The following is a 19,174-nucleotide window of genomic DNA, read 5'->3' on the forward strand; positions in this document are numbered from 1 at the left end:
ATTCAAGGAATGACAAGAACCATATGGTCCTTCCAATAGATGCAGAAAAAGCATTTGACAAAATACAACATCCATTCATGATAAAAATTGTCAACAAAGTAGGGTTACAAGAAGCATACCTCAACATAGTAAAGTCTATACATGAAAAACCCACAGCTAATATCATCCTTAATTGGGAAAAACTGAGAGCTTTTTCCTAGCATCAAGAATAAGACAGGGATATCAACTGTCACCACTTTCATTCAACATAGTACTAGAAGTCCCAGCCTCAGCAATCAGAAAAAAAAAAAATCAAAAACATCAAAACTGGCAAGGAAGAAGTAAAACTTTCACTGTTTGCAGATGGCATGATACGCTATACAGAAAACCTGAAAGACCCCACCAAAAAGTTACTAGAATTGATACATGAATTCAATAAACTTGCAGACGACAAAATCAGTGTAAAGAAATCTGTTGCATTTCTATACACCAATAATGAGGCAGCAGAAAGAGAAATTAAGGAATCAACCCTATTTACAACTGGACCATAAACCATAAGATACCTAGGAATAAGCCTAACTAAAGAGGTAGAAGATCTGTACTCTGAAAACTGTAAGACACACTGATGAAAGAAACTGAAGAGGTCACAAAGATATGGAAAACCGTTCCATGTTCATATGGATTGAAAGAACAAATACTGTTAAAATGTCTGTGTTACCCAAAGCAATGTACACATTTAATGCAATCTCTATCAAAATACCACTAGCATTTTTCAAAGAGCTAGAACAAACAATCCTACAATTTGTATGGAACCATGAAAGACTCTGAATGGCCAAAGCAACCTTGAAAAAGAAAAGCAAGGCTGGAGGCATCACAATTCCAGACTTCAAGTCATATTACAAAATGCAGTTTTCAAGACTGGTACCAAAATAGACACATAGACCAATAGAACAGAATAGAATACTCAGAAATGAACCCACACTCTATAGTCAATTAATCTTCGACAAAGCAGGAAAGAATATCCAATGGGAAAAGGACAGTCTCTTCAACAAGTGGTGTTGGGAAAACTGGACAGCAACTTGCAAAAGAATGAAATTGGACCACTTTCTTACACCATACACAAAAATAAATTCAAAATGGATGAAACACCCTGATGTGACACATGAAACCATTCAAAGCCTAAAGGAGAACACAGGCAGTAATCTCTTTGACATTGGCCATAGCAACTTCCTACTAGATATGTCTCCTTAGGCAAGGGAAACAAAAGCAAAAATAAACTATTGAGCCTTCACTAAGATAAAAAGCGTCTGCACAGCAAAGGAAATAAATCTAAAAGACAACCTACGGAATGGGGGAAGATATATTTGCAAATGATTTATCTGACAAAGGGTTAGTATCCAAAATATATGAAGAACCTATAAAACTCAACACTCAACAAATGAATGATCAAATTTAGGGTCGCATGGCTGTATCAGTCGGTAGAGCCTGTGATGCTTGATCTCGGGGTTGTGAGCTTGAGCTCCATGTTGGATGCAGATCACTTTAAAAAATAAAACAATATTTTAAAAATGAATAATCAAATTTAAAAATGGGCAGAAGACATGAAGACATTTTTCCAAAGAAGACACACAGACAGCCAACAGACACATGAAAAGATGCTCAACATAACTCATCATCAGGGAAATACAAATCAAAACCACAATGAGATACCACCTCATACCTGTCAGAATGGCTAAAATCAAAAACACAAGAAATAACAAGTATTGACGAGGATGTGGAGAAAGGGGAACCCTCTTGTACTATCCGTAGAAATGTGAATGGTACAGCCACTCTGGAGAACAGTACGGAGTTTCCTCAAAAAGGTAAAAATAGAACTATCCTATGATCTAGCAATTGCACTAGGTATTTACACAAAAGATACAAAACGCTAATTCAAAGGGATAAAAGCACCCCTATGTGTATCGCAGCATTATCTTCAACAGGCAAATTATGGAAGGAGCTCAAATGTCCATTGACTGACAAATGGATAAAGAAAATGTGGTATATATATACAACGGAATATTACTCAAGCATAAAAACGAATGAAATCTTGCCAATTGCAAGGATGGTGATGTAACTAGAGAGTATAATGCTAAGTAAAATAAGCCAGAGAAAGACAAATACCATATGATTTCATTCATATGTGGAATTTAAGAAACAAAACAAAGGAGCATAGAGCAAAAAGGAGAGAGGCAAACAAAGAAACAGATTCTTAATTATAGAGAACAAACTGATGGCCATCAGAGGAGATGGGTGTGGGGATGGGTTAAATAGTTGATGCGGATTAAGTAGTTCACTTGTTGGGACGAGCACCAGGTGATGTATGTAAGTGTTGAATCACTAAATTGTACATCTGAAACTAATATTACGCTGTATATTAACTGAAATTTAAATAAAAATTTTAAAAATAAAATTGAGGGGAAAATAAATAAAAATAATATTGAATGTTTATTACTCATCTGTTTCTTAATCTTATAAATTACAGTTTATAACTTTATTAATTTCAGTAATTTGTAGATTCTTTTGGCTTTTCTATATAAACAATTATATCATTTTTCAAATAAACACAGTATTTTATTTGAAAAATTATAATAAGATAAAAATTGCTCAGCTCCAGAATTTCTGCTTGTTTCTTTTTTATGATCTAGTATCTTTGGTAAGTGTCATTTTATTTACATATCTCCCCCTGATTTCCTTAAATAGTCTTTCTGAGTTTTTGTAGCTCACTGATTTTCTTCAAAACAGGTATTTCAAATTCTTTATGAGGAAGGTCACAAAATTCCATGCCTCTGAACTAGGTTATTGAGAATTATTATCTTTTGTTAATGACATGTTAATGACATTTTTCATGTCCTTGTAGTTTTGCTGCTTTGCATCTGAAGTTGGAAGACGCCTCCTTAAATCTTTACTAGTTCCCTTCAGTCAGAGGATTCTGTGTATTGGTACTATTATATCTGGGGTTTTCTCTACCTTTGTATGAATACAACTGCTCCATTATTCTTGCTCTCTCTTGTGGCAGAATTCTTAACCTTTTAGGTCTTGTCTGGTTGTTACAATTCAGCAGATTGGCTACTGGAAACTTCTCTTTTGTTTTCCAGAAGGTGGTGCTATGGGCTCAACTGTATGGTTTCTCTCTTCCTCACAAATCCTGATCTGTTTTGCTAACAGCACTCTAACAGACTAGCTCTCACCACTGAACTCAGGAGCACGCACAGGAAGTCAGCCACAATGGGAGGTGGGGTGTATTTGTCAGCTTAGCACTTGGTCATTGAGGGTGCCCTTGGACCTGGTGGGGAAATCCTTGGGTGAGGTTCTCCCAAGAGGCTCAAGGTGGGGGGGGGGGGGGGGAATTCCTGCTGAATTCTTGAGTGTAATCAACAGGGACCATGTCCCTTTAAAGTCCTTTGATATTCTTCTTTCCCAATCTCTTCTCCCTTCTCCCAGTCCTGACTTGATACTCTGGGATGAATACCCAAAAATGGATTTCTCCAGCCATGTCCCACACAATTGGGAGTAGATGGGCAATCCACTATCCTTTAGCCCCACGGGAGAGGTCACTGCCAATGGACAGTTCCAGTCCACCAATGTCAGCAAATTTGTGCAGGAATCTCCCATCAAGAGGGCTGGATTTCTGCAAATTCTTTCATCTGTGTGTATCTGCCCAGGACAGCACACTCCAGGTTTTTTTCTGAATGTGGCCAGGGGGCTGGGGCAGACTTGCTGGTTTTGCTGGTTCCATGGCCCATACTGAGGTCTTCTGCCTATTACCAGATTCACAGGAGGATGAGACTACTCCCATGTCCCTTGGCCTATGGTGCTGTATCTCACAACTCCCACTGAGGCACTTTTGGACCCACAGATGGATGTCTAATAAGTTGTTTTAAAAGGGAGCCAAAAGGGGCGCCTGGGTGGCGCAGTCGGTTAAGCGTCCGACTTCAGCCAGGTCACGATCTCGCACTCCGTGAGTTCGAGCCCCGCGTCGGGCTCTGGGCTGATGGCTCAGAGCCTGGAGCCTGTTTCCGATTCTGTGTCTCCCTCTCTCTCTGCCCCTCCCCCGTTCATGCTCTGTCTCTCTCTGTCCCAAAAATAAATAAACGTTGAAAAAAAAAATTTAAAAAAATAAATAAATAAATAAATAAATAAATAAATAAATAAAAGGGAGCCAAAAAAGAGGAACATCTTATACCACCATGATGCTGATATCTGCAAGTGAGTTAAAGGACAGGACAGTAAATAAATATCATAAAATGGCCTAAGAAGAAGTGACAGAAAGACAGGAAAGAAACCACTCAACACAGGTTTGACAGAAACTTAAGAGGGGAAATATAACTGGTGGTGCAACTCTTGTTTTTTGTTTGCTATTGAATAATTTGTTTTAATTTTTTTCTTTTTGTTTTCAAGTTTTTATTTAAATTCAAGTTAGGTAAGATACAGTGTAATATTAGTTTCAGGTATAGAATTTAGTGATTCATCACTTACATACAACACCCAGTGCTCATCACAGCAAGTGGTCTCCTTAATCTCCATCACCCATTTTCCCCTTCCCTCTACCCACCTCCCCTCCAGTAATTCTGTTTGTTCTCTGTAGTTAAGAGTCTGTTTCGTGGTTTGCCTGTCTTTTTTTCCCCTACGTCCATCTGTTTTGTTTCTTAAATTCCCATATGAATGAAATCATATGGTATTTGTCCTTCTCTAACTTATTTCACTTAGCATAATACTCTAACTCCAACCACATCATTGCAAATGGCAAGATTCCATCTTTTTTCTTTTTCTTTTCTTTTTTTTCTTTTTCTTTTTTCTTTTTTTCTTTTTTTTGTGGCCATTCTTGGTTTTAAAACAAACATCAGGCTATCAACCTCATGTATATTTCCAAACTCCAACCCTCAGCTTAATGCTTTCCATGCAATCAATTCTGTGTAATAGGAAATGCCAAAAGCCAGGCTTCAAGGTGCAACTCACCCTGGTAACTAAAAGGCAATCCATGTTGAGAACACCCACAAGGATGTCTTGCCAAAGGAAGAAGAGGAAGAAGAAGAAGAAGAAGAAGAAGAAGAAGAAGAAGAAGACGACGAAGAAGAAGTAGTTTTAACAAAATATATTCATTGGAACAATGAAAGGAGGAAATGAGAAAGCCTTGGAGACTTGCATCTTTAGTACATTCACCCTTTGGCTATGTGACTTCTAAGGTCATAACACAGGCTAACTGAGTGTCTTTTCCTCCCACAGCCATGGCCACAGCAAGGTCCACCCCTGATGAGCCCCTGCTCAGAGGCAAAAGAACACATGATCTCCAGGAGATGTTGACAGAAGTAGGACTGGCACTCGAGTACTGGTTGCCCAAGTTGCAGGAACACCTGGGTGTGACTTGTGCCCAGGCCTTACAACACCTGGAAGAAAAAGACCTCCAGAAGCTGAAATCTCAAGCACGACATTCCTGGGAGAAAAAAGCCCTGGAGATGCTTCTTAACATGTCACACTCAAATAGTCTTTCAGAGTTACAGGAGTCTCGGCTGGAGATGATAAAGAAAATGCAGAAGCATGCAGAGCAGACACTGCAAGAGCTAAGAGACTTGCTGTCAGAAGGGAGGCAGCAAGAGGAAGAAGCAGTGAGGAAAAAACAGGCAGAGCTGAGGCAGGCAATGGGGATCCCTGAAGAATACTGGCCACCTCCCCAAAAGTCCCTACAAGAAGTCATGGAAAACATTCAGAAACAACTCAACCTCATGGAGGAGACATTGTCTCACAGGCAGAACCTCCCAGATGGAGATCTGGTGAGATGGGCATCTGGAGGGTTGGCTCTGCAGGGAATTTACAAAACTAGCAATGAAAGGGGTTTGATAGAGAAGAGAGAGGAGCTACTCAGTGTCCCAAAGAACTTCTCACTCTTTGGCCCTGAGCAGGGCACACGGATGGAAACAAGAGAATTTACATCTTCTCAAGCAGAATCCACATTCACCCAGACGATAGAGAAGCTGGGCTTCAGTGCAACTGCCTCAGCCAAAGGTGAAGGTTGGGGATTTAGCCTGAAAGCTAGTGTACATCACAGCATACATTCAGAATCTAAGAAAACCCAACAATCACATTCTGAGCACTCTTATTTTTGCTCAACCAAGTTCAGCTACATCCCGCTGGCTTCCTGCCACTTTCCCACTGATCAGCTCCAGTTATCCAAGGCTGCTCTCCACGAATTAAAATGCATTGAAGACCTTCTGGGTCAGTCTGCAGGCTCAGACAGACTCCCTTTGCTAAAGTCCAGGAGTGAAGCCTTCTTCCACAGGTTTGGCTCTCATGCTAACCAGGGCCCTCTGCACTTGGGAGGAATCTACTGGTGGAAAGCTATTTCAGAAGGTTTCCAAAGTGAACAGCTGGCAGAAGTGAAACAGCAGTCAGCCAAGGCCCTGGATAGTTACATAAGGGGCAGCTACAGTGGCTTTGGAATTCAAGTTGCTACACACGTGGCTGTGACAGACTCTCATTCGAAAGAAGACTCTCAGAGCACAAGCTCCCAAAATCTCCAAACCAAAATCCAATTATCTGCGGCCCAGACAGGTGGCCCACCAGAAGCAAATGACCTTTTCCAGTGGAAAGCTGGCCTAGTTGCCAGTAATCGAACCTGGTGTGTCATTGACCGGGGAATTCAACTGGTGCCCGTCTGGGACATCATCCTCTCCAGCCACAGAAGTGATTTTAAAGATCCTCTTCAGGTAGCTATGTGCCTGAAAGACAGCTACACTGCTCTGACTGGCCTCACCACCCAGATCCAGAGTGGAGAAGAATTACTCAGTGTTGTGAAGAAGGCCAGGGTTTTCCTAGAAGATGTGAAATCCTGGGAGGTATCTGACCCTGAAGAGCAGCTTAAAAAACTGATAAGTTTCATGCAAATGTTGAGTCAAAAACTAAAAAGTTATGACACTTGGATTAACATATGCCTGACAGATAGGGATCTGCAGAATTTTCTGGTAAACACTGTCAACTTTTGCAAAAGGTATTCCATTTATGAAACCAAATTTATTAAATCTCAGTTGCGCAGCCTTTTGGATCCTCACATCTATAGCGTGACAAACTTTCCTCAGGCTCATTCCATCATGCAGTGGATCTTCAGGTCAGAGTCAGAGCAGGAGTATATCAAAATCTCCCAATTTTCTGAATTAATTAAAATCTTTCAAAAAACCAAAAATGACTTCATGGAAGTGAAGATTAAGTCCGAGTCCCCAGAAATAGTGGAGGAAGCACAAAGAAAGGCCACGTATGAGGTCAGCCTGTCTCTTCGCTGCTTCTTGAATTACCTCCAAGAGACAGAGCAGCCAGACATACAGCTTTTGCTACTTTCCATTGCAACTGGCGCAGGTTACCACATGGTAAACAAGACTTTTCAGTATCTCCTGGGGTGTGATGAGCTAGACTTTCTAGTGCATGAAATGCAAACTGCCCAAGATAAATACCAGGAGCTCAAAAATATTTGCAGCCACAGGGCTCAGGCATTCCTGGTGCTCACAGGTCTGACAGCCACTGTTGGAGTTACAGCTGTTTCTCCAAAGGAGAAAACACAACGTTTGACATTTATAAGACAGTACATGGGACAATCATTGACTAAAGAAGTTGTAGATGTCCTCACCAAACCTGGAGCAGATCATGATTGGGTAAACCTACAGAAAGACTTGAGTCTGCTCATTGATGGGAGTAATAAAGCCACCACCCCTTCATTGCAAATGGATGAAGTGAGAAAACATTTGCAAAGTATCTTCCATGAAAAGGAACTGCCTCATGAACCACATGATAATGAAAACAACAAATGGGAGGCCACAGAAAATGGAGCTTTCTTAGAATTGCTCCAGCGTCTAGGCCTAGAACACTACTACCCAAAGAGGATGAGCAGAGCTAATTTCCATCTGATCTACAAGACTTCTGTGTACAACACCCAGCCCAGCTCTGAACGGGAGCTTCCCTTCTACTTCCTACAGAAGCTACTCATGTTGGATTATGGGCTGAGATATCTGGTCTTCAAAGATGATGGAAACACAGAGAATCAAGTCTATCTAAGTGCCTCAAAACAGAAAAATGAGGTTTTTGATCCATATGATGATTTTTTTGAAGACAATGATAGTCCCACTAATCCTTCAGATCCTAATTCCAGACCCCATATTCACCCTATGGATATTCAGATGGCAATTCTTCACTGTGCTGATGATTTTGCTAGACAATATATTCTGGCCAAACTTTCCATTTGCCAGTTTGCCCTCCCTCTTCTTATACCTAATCCTTGCAATTCTCAAATTGAATTCTCTCTTTGGTCTCTCAGTCAAATTAGGAGAAGCTGGCAGCAAGCAAGGAAATCAACAAAAGACTCAGCAAAGAACAATTACAAGAATCAGCAAATGTGTCGTGTCTCTACCCCCATTGTGTCCTTTGTTAGGGTTGGAAATGGCTTCTCCGCTTCCAAATCTCAGATTATGAACTGTATTCTCAGTAAACGTAAACATGATATCTTTTTTCATCGCCATTGCAGAGGGAGTAGCAAAGACTGTCTCTTGATGGGGGGTGTAGTGGAAATCTGCTGGTTCTGTCCTGGGGGTGAAGATGAGGACAGATTTGACAACTGTCTGACCTTCATCAATCTGCATGGAGATGCCAAGGAACATGAGAAGCAACTCACCTTCCTGCAGGAGATCTCTTCTCTCATTGTAGTCCTCATGGCAACTTCTGATGGCAATCAAGAAAACCGAAACATTATCCGTGGCCTGTGTGAGCTATCCAAACCTTTGATCTGTCTGCTTGATGACAAAGAAAAAACCACAGCCAATAATTCTAGCCAAAAAGTGAGGATTGGGATCAGGAACAGAAATGAGGCAGAATTAACAGAGGAGCTCAAAACTACAATCAGACATTTGCTAGAGCTCTCTGACACTACTTTTAGCTTAGAGGACTGTGCCCAGATTGCTCGTAAGCAAGGATTCCTTATTGATGAAGACCAGAGAGACTGCAAGGAAGCCAAAGAAAAGGCAGAGGTTCTCATGGCCCTATTAGGAGAAATGCAGATATCTCAGATGAAGGAAAACTTACTACCCCTTCAGGGACACCTGTGGCATCTTTGGTGTAAAAAGGACAAAGAACTCTATCATCTGAGAGAAAAGGGAAATCGGAGCATTGAACAACACAAGAGTGAGATTGAGGCAGAAAAACAAATAATACGGCAGCAACAATTGACCAGAGCCTTTCCTCTCAATGAGTTAATGCAATCTGTCCTTGAAATTATCCAAAACCATTCAGAAACTCATACCAAACTCTACTTCTTACAATGGCTGAGTGTGTCTTTGGACAACCTGACTGCAGGACACTTGGAAAAACTGAATGAAAAGAAAAAGGCTTTGTGGTCACTGGTACAAACAGAAAAGAAAAAAGCACCAAAGAACACCTCCCTGAAACACTGGCAAAATGAGATAGAAGCTATTTCTACAGAGATTACTGACTGCACCTTGGGAATTGAACAACTTCTCAGAGAAATAGGCCAGATCTATGAAGTTCTGGAAGAAACTTTCTCCACAAAAGATAACCTTTTTCTCTCCCTTCCCCAGATTGCTGCAGATCTAATGATATCTGGTCTTCCCATTGAGCTGATGGATGGGGATGCTTCATATGTGCCTCTAAAGTGGGTAGCAGCTATTTTTGACAAGGTCTCTGAGAAACTTGGAGACAAACGACTGTTTGTTCTCTCTATCCTTGGCCTGCAGAGCTCAGGGAAGTCCACCCTGCTGAATGCCCTTTTTGGGCTGCAGTTCACTGTCAGTGCTGGGAGGTGTACCCGGGGCGCCTACATGCAGCTCCTGAAGGTGGAGGAGACATTCACAGAGGAACTGGGCTTTGACTTTGTGCTTGTTGTGGACACAGAAGGACTTCGGGCCCCAGAACTCAGCAGCAAATCCCAGAATCGTGACAATGAGTTGGCAACCTTTGTTATTGGACTTGGAAACTTGACTCTGATTAACATTTTTGGGGAAAATCCATCAGAAATGCAAGATATTCTACAAATAGTTGTCCAAGCCTTTCTGAGGATGAAACAAGTAAAAATCTCCCCTAGCTGCCTTTTTGTCCATCAGAATGTGGGGGAAGTTACAGCTAAAGACCAAACTATGGAAGGACGAAGGCGGCTAGAGCAGAGATTAGATGAAATGGCAGCAAAAGCAGCTGAACAAGAACAGTATTCAGATGTAACCCGATTTAGTGATGTCATTAAGTTTGATGTCAATACTCATGTCTACTACTTTGCTCACCTCTGGGATGGCAATCCTCCGATGGCCCCTCCCAATCCTCGCTACAGCCACAATGTCCAGGAACTGAAAAGTAGAATTCTTCTCACAGCCAAACAGGAATCTAGGGGAGGCATCATGAAGATATCAGATGTAAAATTCCGAGTCCAAGATTTGTGGAGAGCCCTGGTGAATGAGAACTTTATTTTCAGTTTCAGGAACACACGAGAAGTCATGGCCATGAGCAAATTGGAAACAATGTATAACTACTGGACCTGGGAGCTGAGGAGTCATGTGCTGGGTTTGCAGAACCAGCTAATCAACCAGATTCAGAATGGGAAAATCCAGACATTCAGAAAAAGCACTTTTAAGGCGCCAGTCACAGAAAAATATGAAGCCATCAAGCAAGAACTTGAAAAATATTTTAATGAAGATCCAGATAGCGAAATACTGGTTCAGTGGAAAGCAAATTTTGAAAATAAGCTAATGATCCTTACAGAAGCACTTATTTTAGAAAGCCAAAAAAAAGCTGATGAACTTATTAGTTTTAAGAAAAGTCAAGAAAAACTGGACAGCAAAAAGTCAGGTTATGAAAAGGAATTATTAGAAAAAAGCCGAAGTTTGGCTTTAACTGTCAAAGGCACAGAATTGAGTGAGGAAGAGCTACATGAGAAGTTCAATCAACTTTGGGAAAAATGGGTCTATGCTGTGTCCTCAACTCTCCCTCCAGTCACAGAGCCTAACATTGATGTGGATTCTGAAAACATCCTTTTGGAGTATTTCAAAAAGGAGAGAAATATTGTAGACACACTGAAGGAAAATCCTGGAGAAAAGTTTCAAATCAAATATGACAAACATGTCAAAATGAACACGAAATATTACATAATTACAAGGACATTAGAGGGCTATGATAAAATGTCCATAGATAAGACTACTGACCACATTATTTCAAGATATACTGAAACTATTAAGAATATTTGGACACAACAGCGTGATTACAATCCAAATTATTTCCATGAAATCCTGAGAATAATAGATGAGGAAGTGAAATCTGCAAACACTGAGGGAAGATACACATTTACAAGTAAATATGAAATTGATTTATCTTTGTGTTTATTCCAAAAAGCATCAGAGACTTTTAAGAAGATGCACAGGGCATTCAAGAGAGCAAATGATCCTGTAAACTATCTGGAAAGTAAGAAAGAGGATTTCTTCATGAGTTTTAAGATATCTTGTCAAGGAGCAACTTCAGTCAAAACATTTGTTGATTTTCTGTGGCACAAACTCACTCCTGCTGTCTCTACCACCATATGGGAACAAATGGTCCTCAAAATTGCTGGGGACATGCGAGCTAACTGCCCAGCATTCAACGGAAACAAGTCTAACCTGGAGAAACATATTCTCATCTCTCTGGCAGAAGAAGAAAATGTTGATAATTACTGGGATTACCTTCATAATTCAGAATCATTTTTTAGGAATTACATTCAAAACCATATTAAAACATATTGTTCAGACAAAGGAAGTGAAAAAATAAAGACTTTTTTAAAAACAACTTTAGATGATATCAAGACTGCCATCCTCTCAGCTATTCATAAATCCACAGTAATAGCCAAAGATAAAAGCAGCACTGTGTCTGGGTGGTTGGATTTGTTCTGTGACCACCTGGGGAGTAATGTGATCTTTCCAAGAAAAGACTTGATAAGCATTGAACACCAAGAGATAAAAGATATTGAGTTTCTCAAAGAAGCTATGAGTGAAGCTTTGGATCCCACAATGAAGAGAGTAGAAGAGAACTATTTGAATATGTCTGAACAAGAAATGGTTCTGGCAGTTCAGAAAATGCTCTCTGAACATCTCTCTGGCTGCTGGAAACAGTGTCCCTGCTGTGGAGCAATTTGTACAAACACAATCCCTGGACATGAAGGAGACCACAGTGTTCCCTTCCACCGTCCTCAGGCTGTTAGTGGAGGGTATTTTTACAAAACAGACAATTTTGTCATTGATTGCTGTACTAATTTGGTAGCAAGCGATCTTCTCTTGGTTTTGAGAGATGACTGGAAAGTCCCATATAAGAACTATCGACAGGCAGGAGGGGAGTATGCCATGTGGAGCATCACCCCAGACTCATCTACCCAGCCATACTGGAAATGGTTTGTCTCTCACTTCAGAGTAAAGCTAGAAGAAAAATATCAGAAAAAATTTATAAATAAAGGTAAAATCCCTGATGCTTGGGACAAAATAAAAAAGCAGGATGTGCTCGATGACTTGAAAAAACAGTAAAACTCAATGAACCCCAATACTCAGACAATCCTAAAATACCTCCTCCTCACAGTAAGAATCCTCATTATTACCTTTTTTCAAATGAAAAATCTAAAAATCAATCAATTAACATTTCAAGAGTTGAAGATTTCTTGTGAAAAGACTTCATTTTTCATTGCTTCAATTCCTTCTGGCTCAAAAACATATTTCTAAAATATATGAACATATGATAAAATCAAATAAAATCCATTTAAAATATCTACTGTACATTTTAAACTATTATTCAGAATGTTTTTATTTTGAAATATATAATGTTATATAAAGTCTCAGAGAAAGTCATTTTCATAGGAGGAAAACAAAATCACTGCAGACTACTACAAATTTACAAATTTCTATAGAATAAATATATGGATATTTCATACAATATTGACTGGAAGCTACCAATAGCCTTTTTTTCTTTAATCCTCTGAAACTGTGAGAAAAAGTTACTAATCCTCAAATGGAAAAACATTCATGGAAAATTCATGATCCCCAAGCACAGCAATATTTAGGCATATTCTGTTCTGGAGAGGAATAAAACAGAGACTTTACCAGAATAAAGTGTGCATCAATTCAAGAAATGTTATCAAGCAAATATAGAAAACAGAAATCAAATAACTGTTCTTCTCATTTAATCCTCACCCTCTTCTTCCCTGGCATCTTGCCTATATATGTTAAAAAAAGGGGGGGGGGGTCACAAGAGCTTAGGTATTCAAAGCTTGGTGCTATATACAAGTCTGAAATAAACTGGCTTTTGGAACATAATTTATGACCAGCTAACATAATTTATGACCAGCTAAAAAGGGCCATTTTAATCGAAGCTGTGGATAAGGTCAAATCTGATTAAGCCATTGATGATTTAAAAAAAAACAACTATTTCTTTAACAATAAAATATCAACTATTCCTTTAAGAATAAAATATCAAAAACTATACAATTTTTTAGGTTCTAATATTTTAATAAGCAATTCTTTTTATACATTCAAGTATAAGGAAATACTTATCTCCACATTAGGTGATAAGTAACTTTTCATACTGTTTAAGTCATAGGGTCATGATCAGAATAAAAATGACAATGACTCTGAAGCTAATCAAGGACGTGAGAGGGGAAAGAAATAGCCATTCTACAAACCTACACCTTCTAAAACAATGACTTACACTAGGTTCTCAAAGCTGATGATCTAAAGGAATCCTGATACAAAGAAGAAAATTTATGTCGGACATAAGGGCATCCATTGGCTTCTATTTAAGACACACTATCAACCCCTCCATAGCCAGTAAAAACAAACAGGACAGGGAACCATAGTCAAAGGACTGGAATCTTTAAAGTTAGGAGATAGGAGTAATGACTCTGCTGTTTTATTACTCGAAAAGTTTTCCAGAATACTATCAGTTTCAGGTAAAATGACCCATGTCTCCAAAAGAAGTCCTGGAACAGAAAAATTATAAAGGATAAAGGAAACAGGTATTCTTGAACAGCACAATTTTCCTTTTGTTCTCTGGAAAATAATCTCATTAAGAATTGGAAGGACCTACCAATATGATTAAGCTGAAACAGTGATGGAAACAGAACCCCTGCATGGTTCCTGTCTTGCAAATCACTGCATCCTCAAAAATTGCAATGTTCAGTTAACATTTGCTGAATGCTTTTTGTATTTGTTTAATGAATCCAAAATCACCTTTAAGAAGTATTACATATCATGTATTAACTTTGATTTTCAAGCCAAAATTGTGTATAAATAAAGAAGATCTTTGACAAATTCCTCAGGCATTTAAGCAGTATGATTATTCAATGAGATTCAGACACTATGCTCAAGAGATCCCAAATAAACTGGCAAGAAGTAAATTGGGATAGAGAAAAGATGACTGTATAGGAATGGAGTTTTCTAGGATAGTAATGGAGAGTGTAAAGCTGCCATGAAGGTGGAGTCAAGATTAAAGAGATTATAGTGAGAGATTCTTCCTTGGGAGATTATTAGAGTAAAATAACTTATTGAGAGCAAGGCCCTCATGACAGGATTAGTGCCCTTAGAAGAAGAGACACCAGACAGACCTCTCTCTCCCCATGCCATGAACCAAGGAAAGTCTATGTAAGCCCACAGTGAGAAGGCAGCCATCTGCAAGCCAGGAAGATTGCTTACCACAAATCTAACCAGGTAGCACGCTGATCTTAGGTGCTCCAGAACTGAGAAATAAATTTCTGTTTTCTAAGATACACAGTCTATGATTATTTTGTTTCAGCAGCCCAAACCAAGACAGTGTGTGTCTAAAAATTCACCCCCTAAAGTTCTGGCAGATTCTTCCCTTGGACTATAAGAAAAGACACATGAATCATACAAATTTTATTTTTTCCCTTGCCTCAAAATAATTCCCTTGAATCATTTTAACCCTTTAGTAAGGTGTGGGAGTGTTGTGGTACATGAGTGAACATGGAAGGGAAGGAAAGTGTGTGTATCACCATTGATATTATCATGATAATTACTAATACTGCTATCTTTGTAGCAGTGGTACCTGCGAGGCTTTGGGCATGTAATTTAACTTCTCTGTGCTCAAGTGCCCTATCTGTAAAATAGTACATTTCTCATGCAGTTGTTGAGAGAAATAAATGAATTGCTGTATATAAAGCATTTAGGACATGGCATATACATAGTAAGTACCCTATAAGTAATTATTATGTTATACTCCCTCTCTCAGGTTCCTTCTTCCTTTGCTTTTGCGTAACATTTTGTTAGAATCACATTGATAGGTTAAGATAGCCTCATGTGACTAAGGTTCATTGGCAGGAATATTTAACAAGGACTCCTTGGGAAATCATAATTAGAACATAGTAAGTTCTCAATAAATGTGATTATCACTTATAGCTCAAAATGCATCTCAAGATATCAATGTCCTTTGATACTTTATGAGTAGTTACAATGATTTCAAATACTAATCAACCAATCAAAAACTTAGAGGAGTCACTGCCAAAATTGTTTAGCAATGTGAAAATAATATGTCTTAAATTCCTCAGAAGCAGGCCTAACACATAGACTGACATAAAAGTGACTAATTACAAAACTTATCCCAGTAAAAATGAGTAAGGGGAAGCAATGAGGGAAAGGCAATTTAAGGTGAGGGAATAAATAAGTAGGTTTAAGTCAAGTTTTAAGAGTTAGGGAGTGTCAGCTTGCAGTTGTAGTTAAGAACACAAAATCAGAAGTTAGATTGCTTTTACATAGGGCCTCCACAATTTCCTGGCTGTGTGATCTTGAATGAGTTCCTCAACCTGTCTCTGCTTTATTTTCTTCACCTATAAAAGGGTGCCAGCTCACAGAGGTGCGAGATTACTTGAGACAATGTACATGCCTGGCACAGAGTACATGTTCTAATGACGTTCGGTGGCAGTAGTAGTAGCATTAGCAGCAGCAGCAGCAACAGCAGCATAAGTCACATTAATAGAATTACAGGAATTAACATTATTGTTATCATTGCTATTCTACTAAAATGTAGTTATGCCTGTAACTTGTTCTGAACTCTAAGTTCCTGAAAAAAGAGGGTCCATGTCTTGCTCATTTCCATATGCTCAGTATCTTGAATGGTACTTGCCACAAGTGTGGGTGATAAATAATGACTCTTAAATATAATGGACAAGTTTTCTACCTATTGGAGGTGAAGGTGATGACAGGTGGAAGGAAAAGAAAGAAACTGAAGATGGTTCTAATATTTCACACAGTGATAATGCAGCTAAATTAACTAAACAAAGGTCACCAATGGCGTCTGCTTTGTTAAATCCACTTTTTTTTTTTTACTTTCAATGATCTTACTTGATCTACCAACATCATTTTATCACTCTCACCTCCCTGAAACACTTTCTCCACTAGGATTTGAGAATACTGCACCCTTGCTTTTCCTCCTCCAGTCACTCTGCTTTACTGGTTCTTCCTCTACTATTAGAACCCTCAATGCTAGCATACTCTGAGGGCTCAATCTTTGGTCTTCCTTCTATATCTAGACTCTCTCCCTCTTAATGTGTCACCTGTCCCCAAGGCATTAAAGAGCACCATTCATTGACCACTCCTAATACATATGTCTCACCAATACCTCTTTCCAAATGTCAAACACTTGCCTATTCAACACCTGCACTTGGAAGTCTTAAAGACATCTCAAGTGTAACACGCTCAAAACTGGACTTTAAATCTCCCCTCACCTGAAACCTGCTCTACCCACAGCCTTCCTCATCTCATTTAAAGGGAAATTCATTGTGTCAGTCCCCCAGGCCAAAAAATACTCTGATTCATCCATAATTCATCTCACCCCTCTCATTCATTGGTAAATCCTGTGGGATCTACTTTCAAAATATATCAAGATCTAACCACTTATCACCACTCCACTGCAAGCACTGAGCCTCAACGGCCTGCTAACAGATTGCCGTATCTATAGCCTATTCTCCAGAAGGCAGTCAGAAAGCTCTCTTAAGAATTTATGCTAGATCATTTCAATCCTTTGCTCAAAACCCTGAAATAGCTCCATTTCTCATTCAGTGTGAAAGCCAAAGTCACAAGAGTCATCAAGGCCTCTGGTTACTGGTCTGATCTACTCTCCTACTTCTATCCTCTTTGGTCACTCACTCCAACCATACTACTTGCTATTCCAAAACATTCATTGTTCCGACCTTAGCTGTAGGTCTTACCTCTACCTGAAGGAATAGTCTTCCCCCAGATATCCAATGTGAAAACTCCCTTATGCTCCCAAATACTTCTAAGTCTTTGCTCGTACTTCATCTTATGAATGAGACCTTTCCTAGACCACCCTAATTAATAAAACAGTCTGCACCCCTACCTTACCTCTGGCATCCAGGTCCTTATGTATGACTTTTTTGTTTTTAAACTTACCATCTTCTGGACTCTATCATATACTCATTTGATATTTCATTTTATTGTCTAGAATATAAGGTCCATAAGAGCAAGAGATCTCTTTTGTTAACTGTGACACCCTTGGCACCTAGCACAATGTATACTTAGTTCAATAAAGGTACACAATAAATATTGCTGAATGGATAAATAAATGAATCAATCTGTTTTAAAATGAACAGAGTTGGGGGGGTGCCTGGGTGGCGCAGTCGGTTAAGTGTCCGACTTCAGCCAGGTCACGATCTCGCGGTCCGTGAGTTCGAGCCCCACGTCGGGCTCTGAGCTGATGGCTCAGAGCCTGGAGCCTGTTTCCGATTCTGTGTCTCCCTCTCTCTCTGCCCCTCCCCCGTTCATGCTCTGTCTCTCTCTGTCCCAAAAATAAATAAACGTTCAAAAAAATAAAAAAATAAAAAAATAAAATAAAATAAAATGAACAGAGTTGGGGTGCCTGGGTGGCTCAATCAGTTAAGCTTCTGACTCTTCATTTCGGTTCAGGTCATGATTTTATGGTTTGTGAGTTTGAGCCCCACGTCGGCCTCTGCACTCACAGGGTGGAGCCTGTTTGGGATTCTTGCTCTCCTTCTCTCAGTGCCTCTCTCTCTCTCTCTCTGTCTCTGTCTCTGTCTCTCTCTCTCTCTCTCTCTCTCCTCTCTCTCTCTCAAAATTATAAATAAAACAAAAAAAAATGAACAGATTTGTTTTTTCATGTGATTTCAAATTACTCTCTCAGGCTCTTTGCTTTCAACCTAAAGAACTTCCTTTAGTATTTCTTTAAGATGTGTCTTCTAGCAACAGATTCTCTCATGTTTGTTTACCTGGAAATGTAGTTTGCCTTCATTTATTTAAAGACAGTTTTTCTGGAATAAGATTCTTGATTAATACCTTTTTTTTTCTTCTAGCACTTTGAACATACCATCCCACTGCCTCCTGGCCTCCACCTCCACTGGTGAGAAGTTGACTATTAATCTTATTAGGGTTCCCTTATACAAGATAAGTCCATTTCCTCTTGCTGCCTTCAAAATTTTCTCCTCCTTTTTAGTTTTCAGCATTTGGACATGTAAATTAATATTTATAAATAAATTTGAAAAGTTTTTAGCCATATTTCTTCAAATATTTTTTTGCACACCTCTCTCTCTCTCTCTCCTTTCCTTCTGGTACTGACATTATGTATGTGTTGGCATGCTTAATGTGTCCCACATTTTCCTGAGTTTCGGTTCACATTTCTTCATTCTTTTATTCTCTGTTCTCAGATTATACATACTTGCATAATCTCTATCAGTCTACCTTTAAGTTTGCTAGTTCTTTCTTCTGCTGGCTCATATCTACTGTGGAGCTCCTCTAGTGAATTTTTCATTTCAGCTATATTTGTCCCCCACCTTATCCACAGGGGAAACATTCCAAGCCCTCCAGTGGATGCCTGATACCACAAATAGTCCAAATTCTATATATACTATGTTTTCTCAGATACATACACACCTATGATAGCTTAATTTATACATTAGGCACAGTAAGAAATTACCAACAATAACTAATAATAAAATAGAACAATTATAATATGTTGTAGTAAAAGTTATGTGAATGTGGTCTCTCTCTCAATATCTTATTATACTGCACTTACCTCCTTCTTCTTCTGATAACGTGAGATGATAAAATGCCAGTGTGATGAGATGTAGTAAGGTGAATGACATAGACATTGTAATGTAGCACTAGGCTACTACTGACCTTCT

At 39.2% G+C, this 19,174-nt stretch overlaps 1 protein-coding gene across 3 annotated transcripts in view; it reads left to right on the plus strand.

The window, feature by feature from the left end:
- The window catches only part of LOC147576682 (interferon-induced very large GTPase 1-like), a 62,785-nt gene extending 44,145 nt beyond the window's left edge, over positions 1-18,640 (plus strand). For 2 of the 3 annotated variants that reach the window (XM_086678085.1, XM_086678086.1), the window contains one exon: positions 5,245-14,321. In XM_086678085.1, coding sequence (XP_086534211.1) covers positions 5,247-12,542 — 7,296 coding nt within the window. In that variant the 5' untranslated portion in view covers positions 5,245-5,246 and the 3' untranslated portion in view covers positions 12,543-14,321. Of the gene's footprint in view, positions 1-5,244; positions 14,322-18,346 lie in introns of those variants that run through there. The other variant, XR_015241035.1, reaches the window with a different exon arrangement.
- The last annotated feature ends 534 nt before the right edge of the window (positions 18,641-19,174 follow it).

The sequence above is a fragment of the Puma concolor genome, chromosome D1, assembly GCF_028749965.1.
Source record: "Puma concolor isolate L17-30 chromosome D1, mPumCon1.1.hap2, whole genome shotgun sequence".
Lineage (NCBI taxonomy): Eukaryota > Metazoa > Chordata > Mammalia > Carnivora > Felidae > Puma > Puma concolor.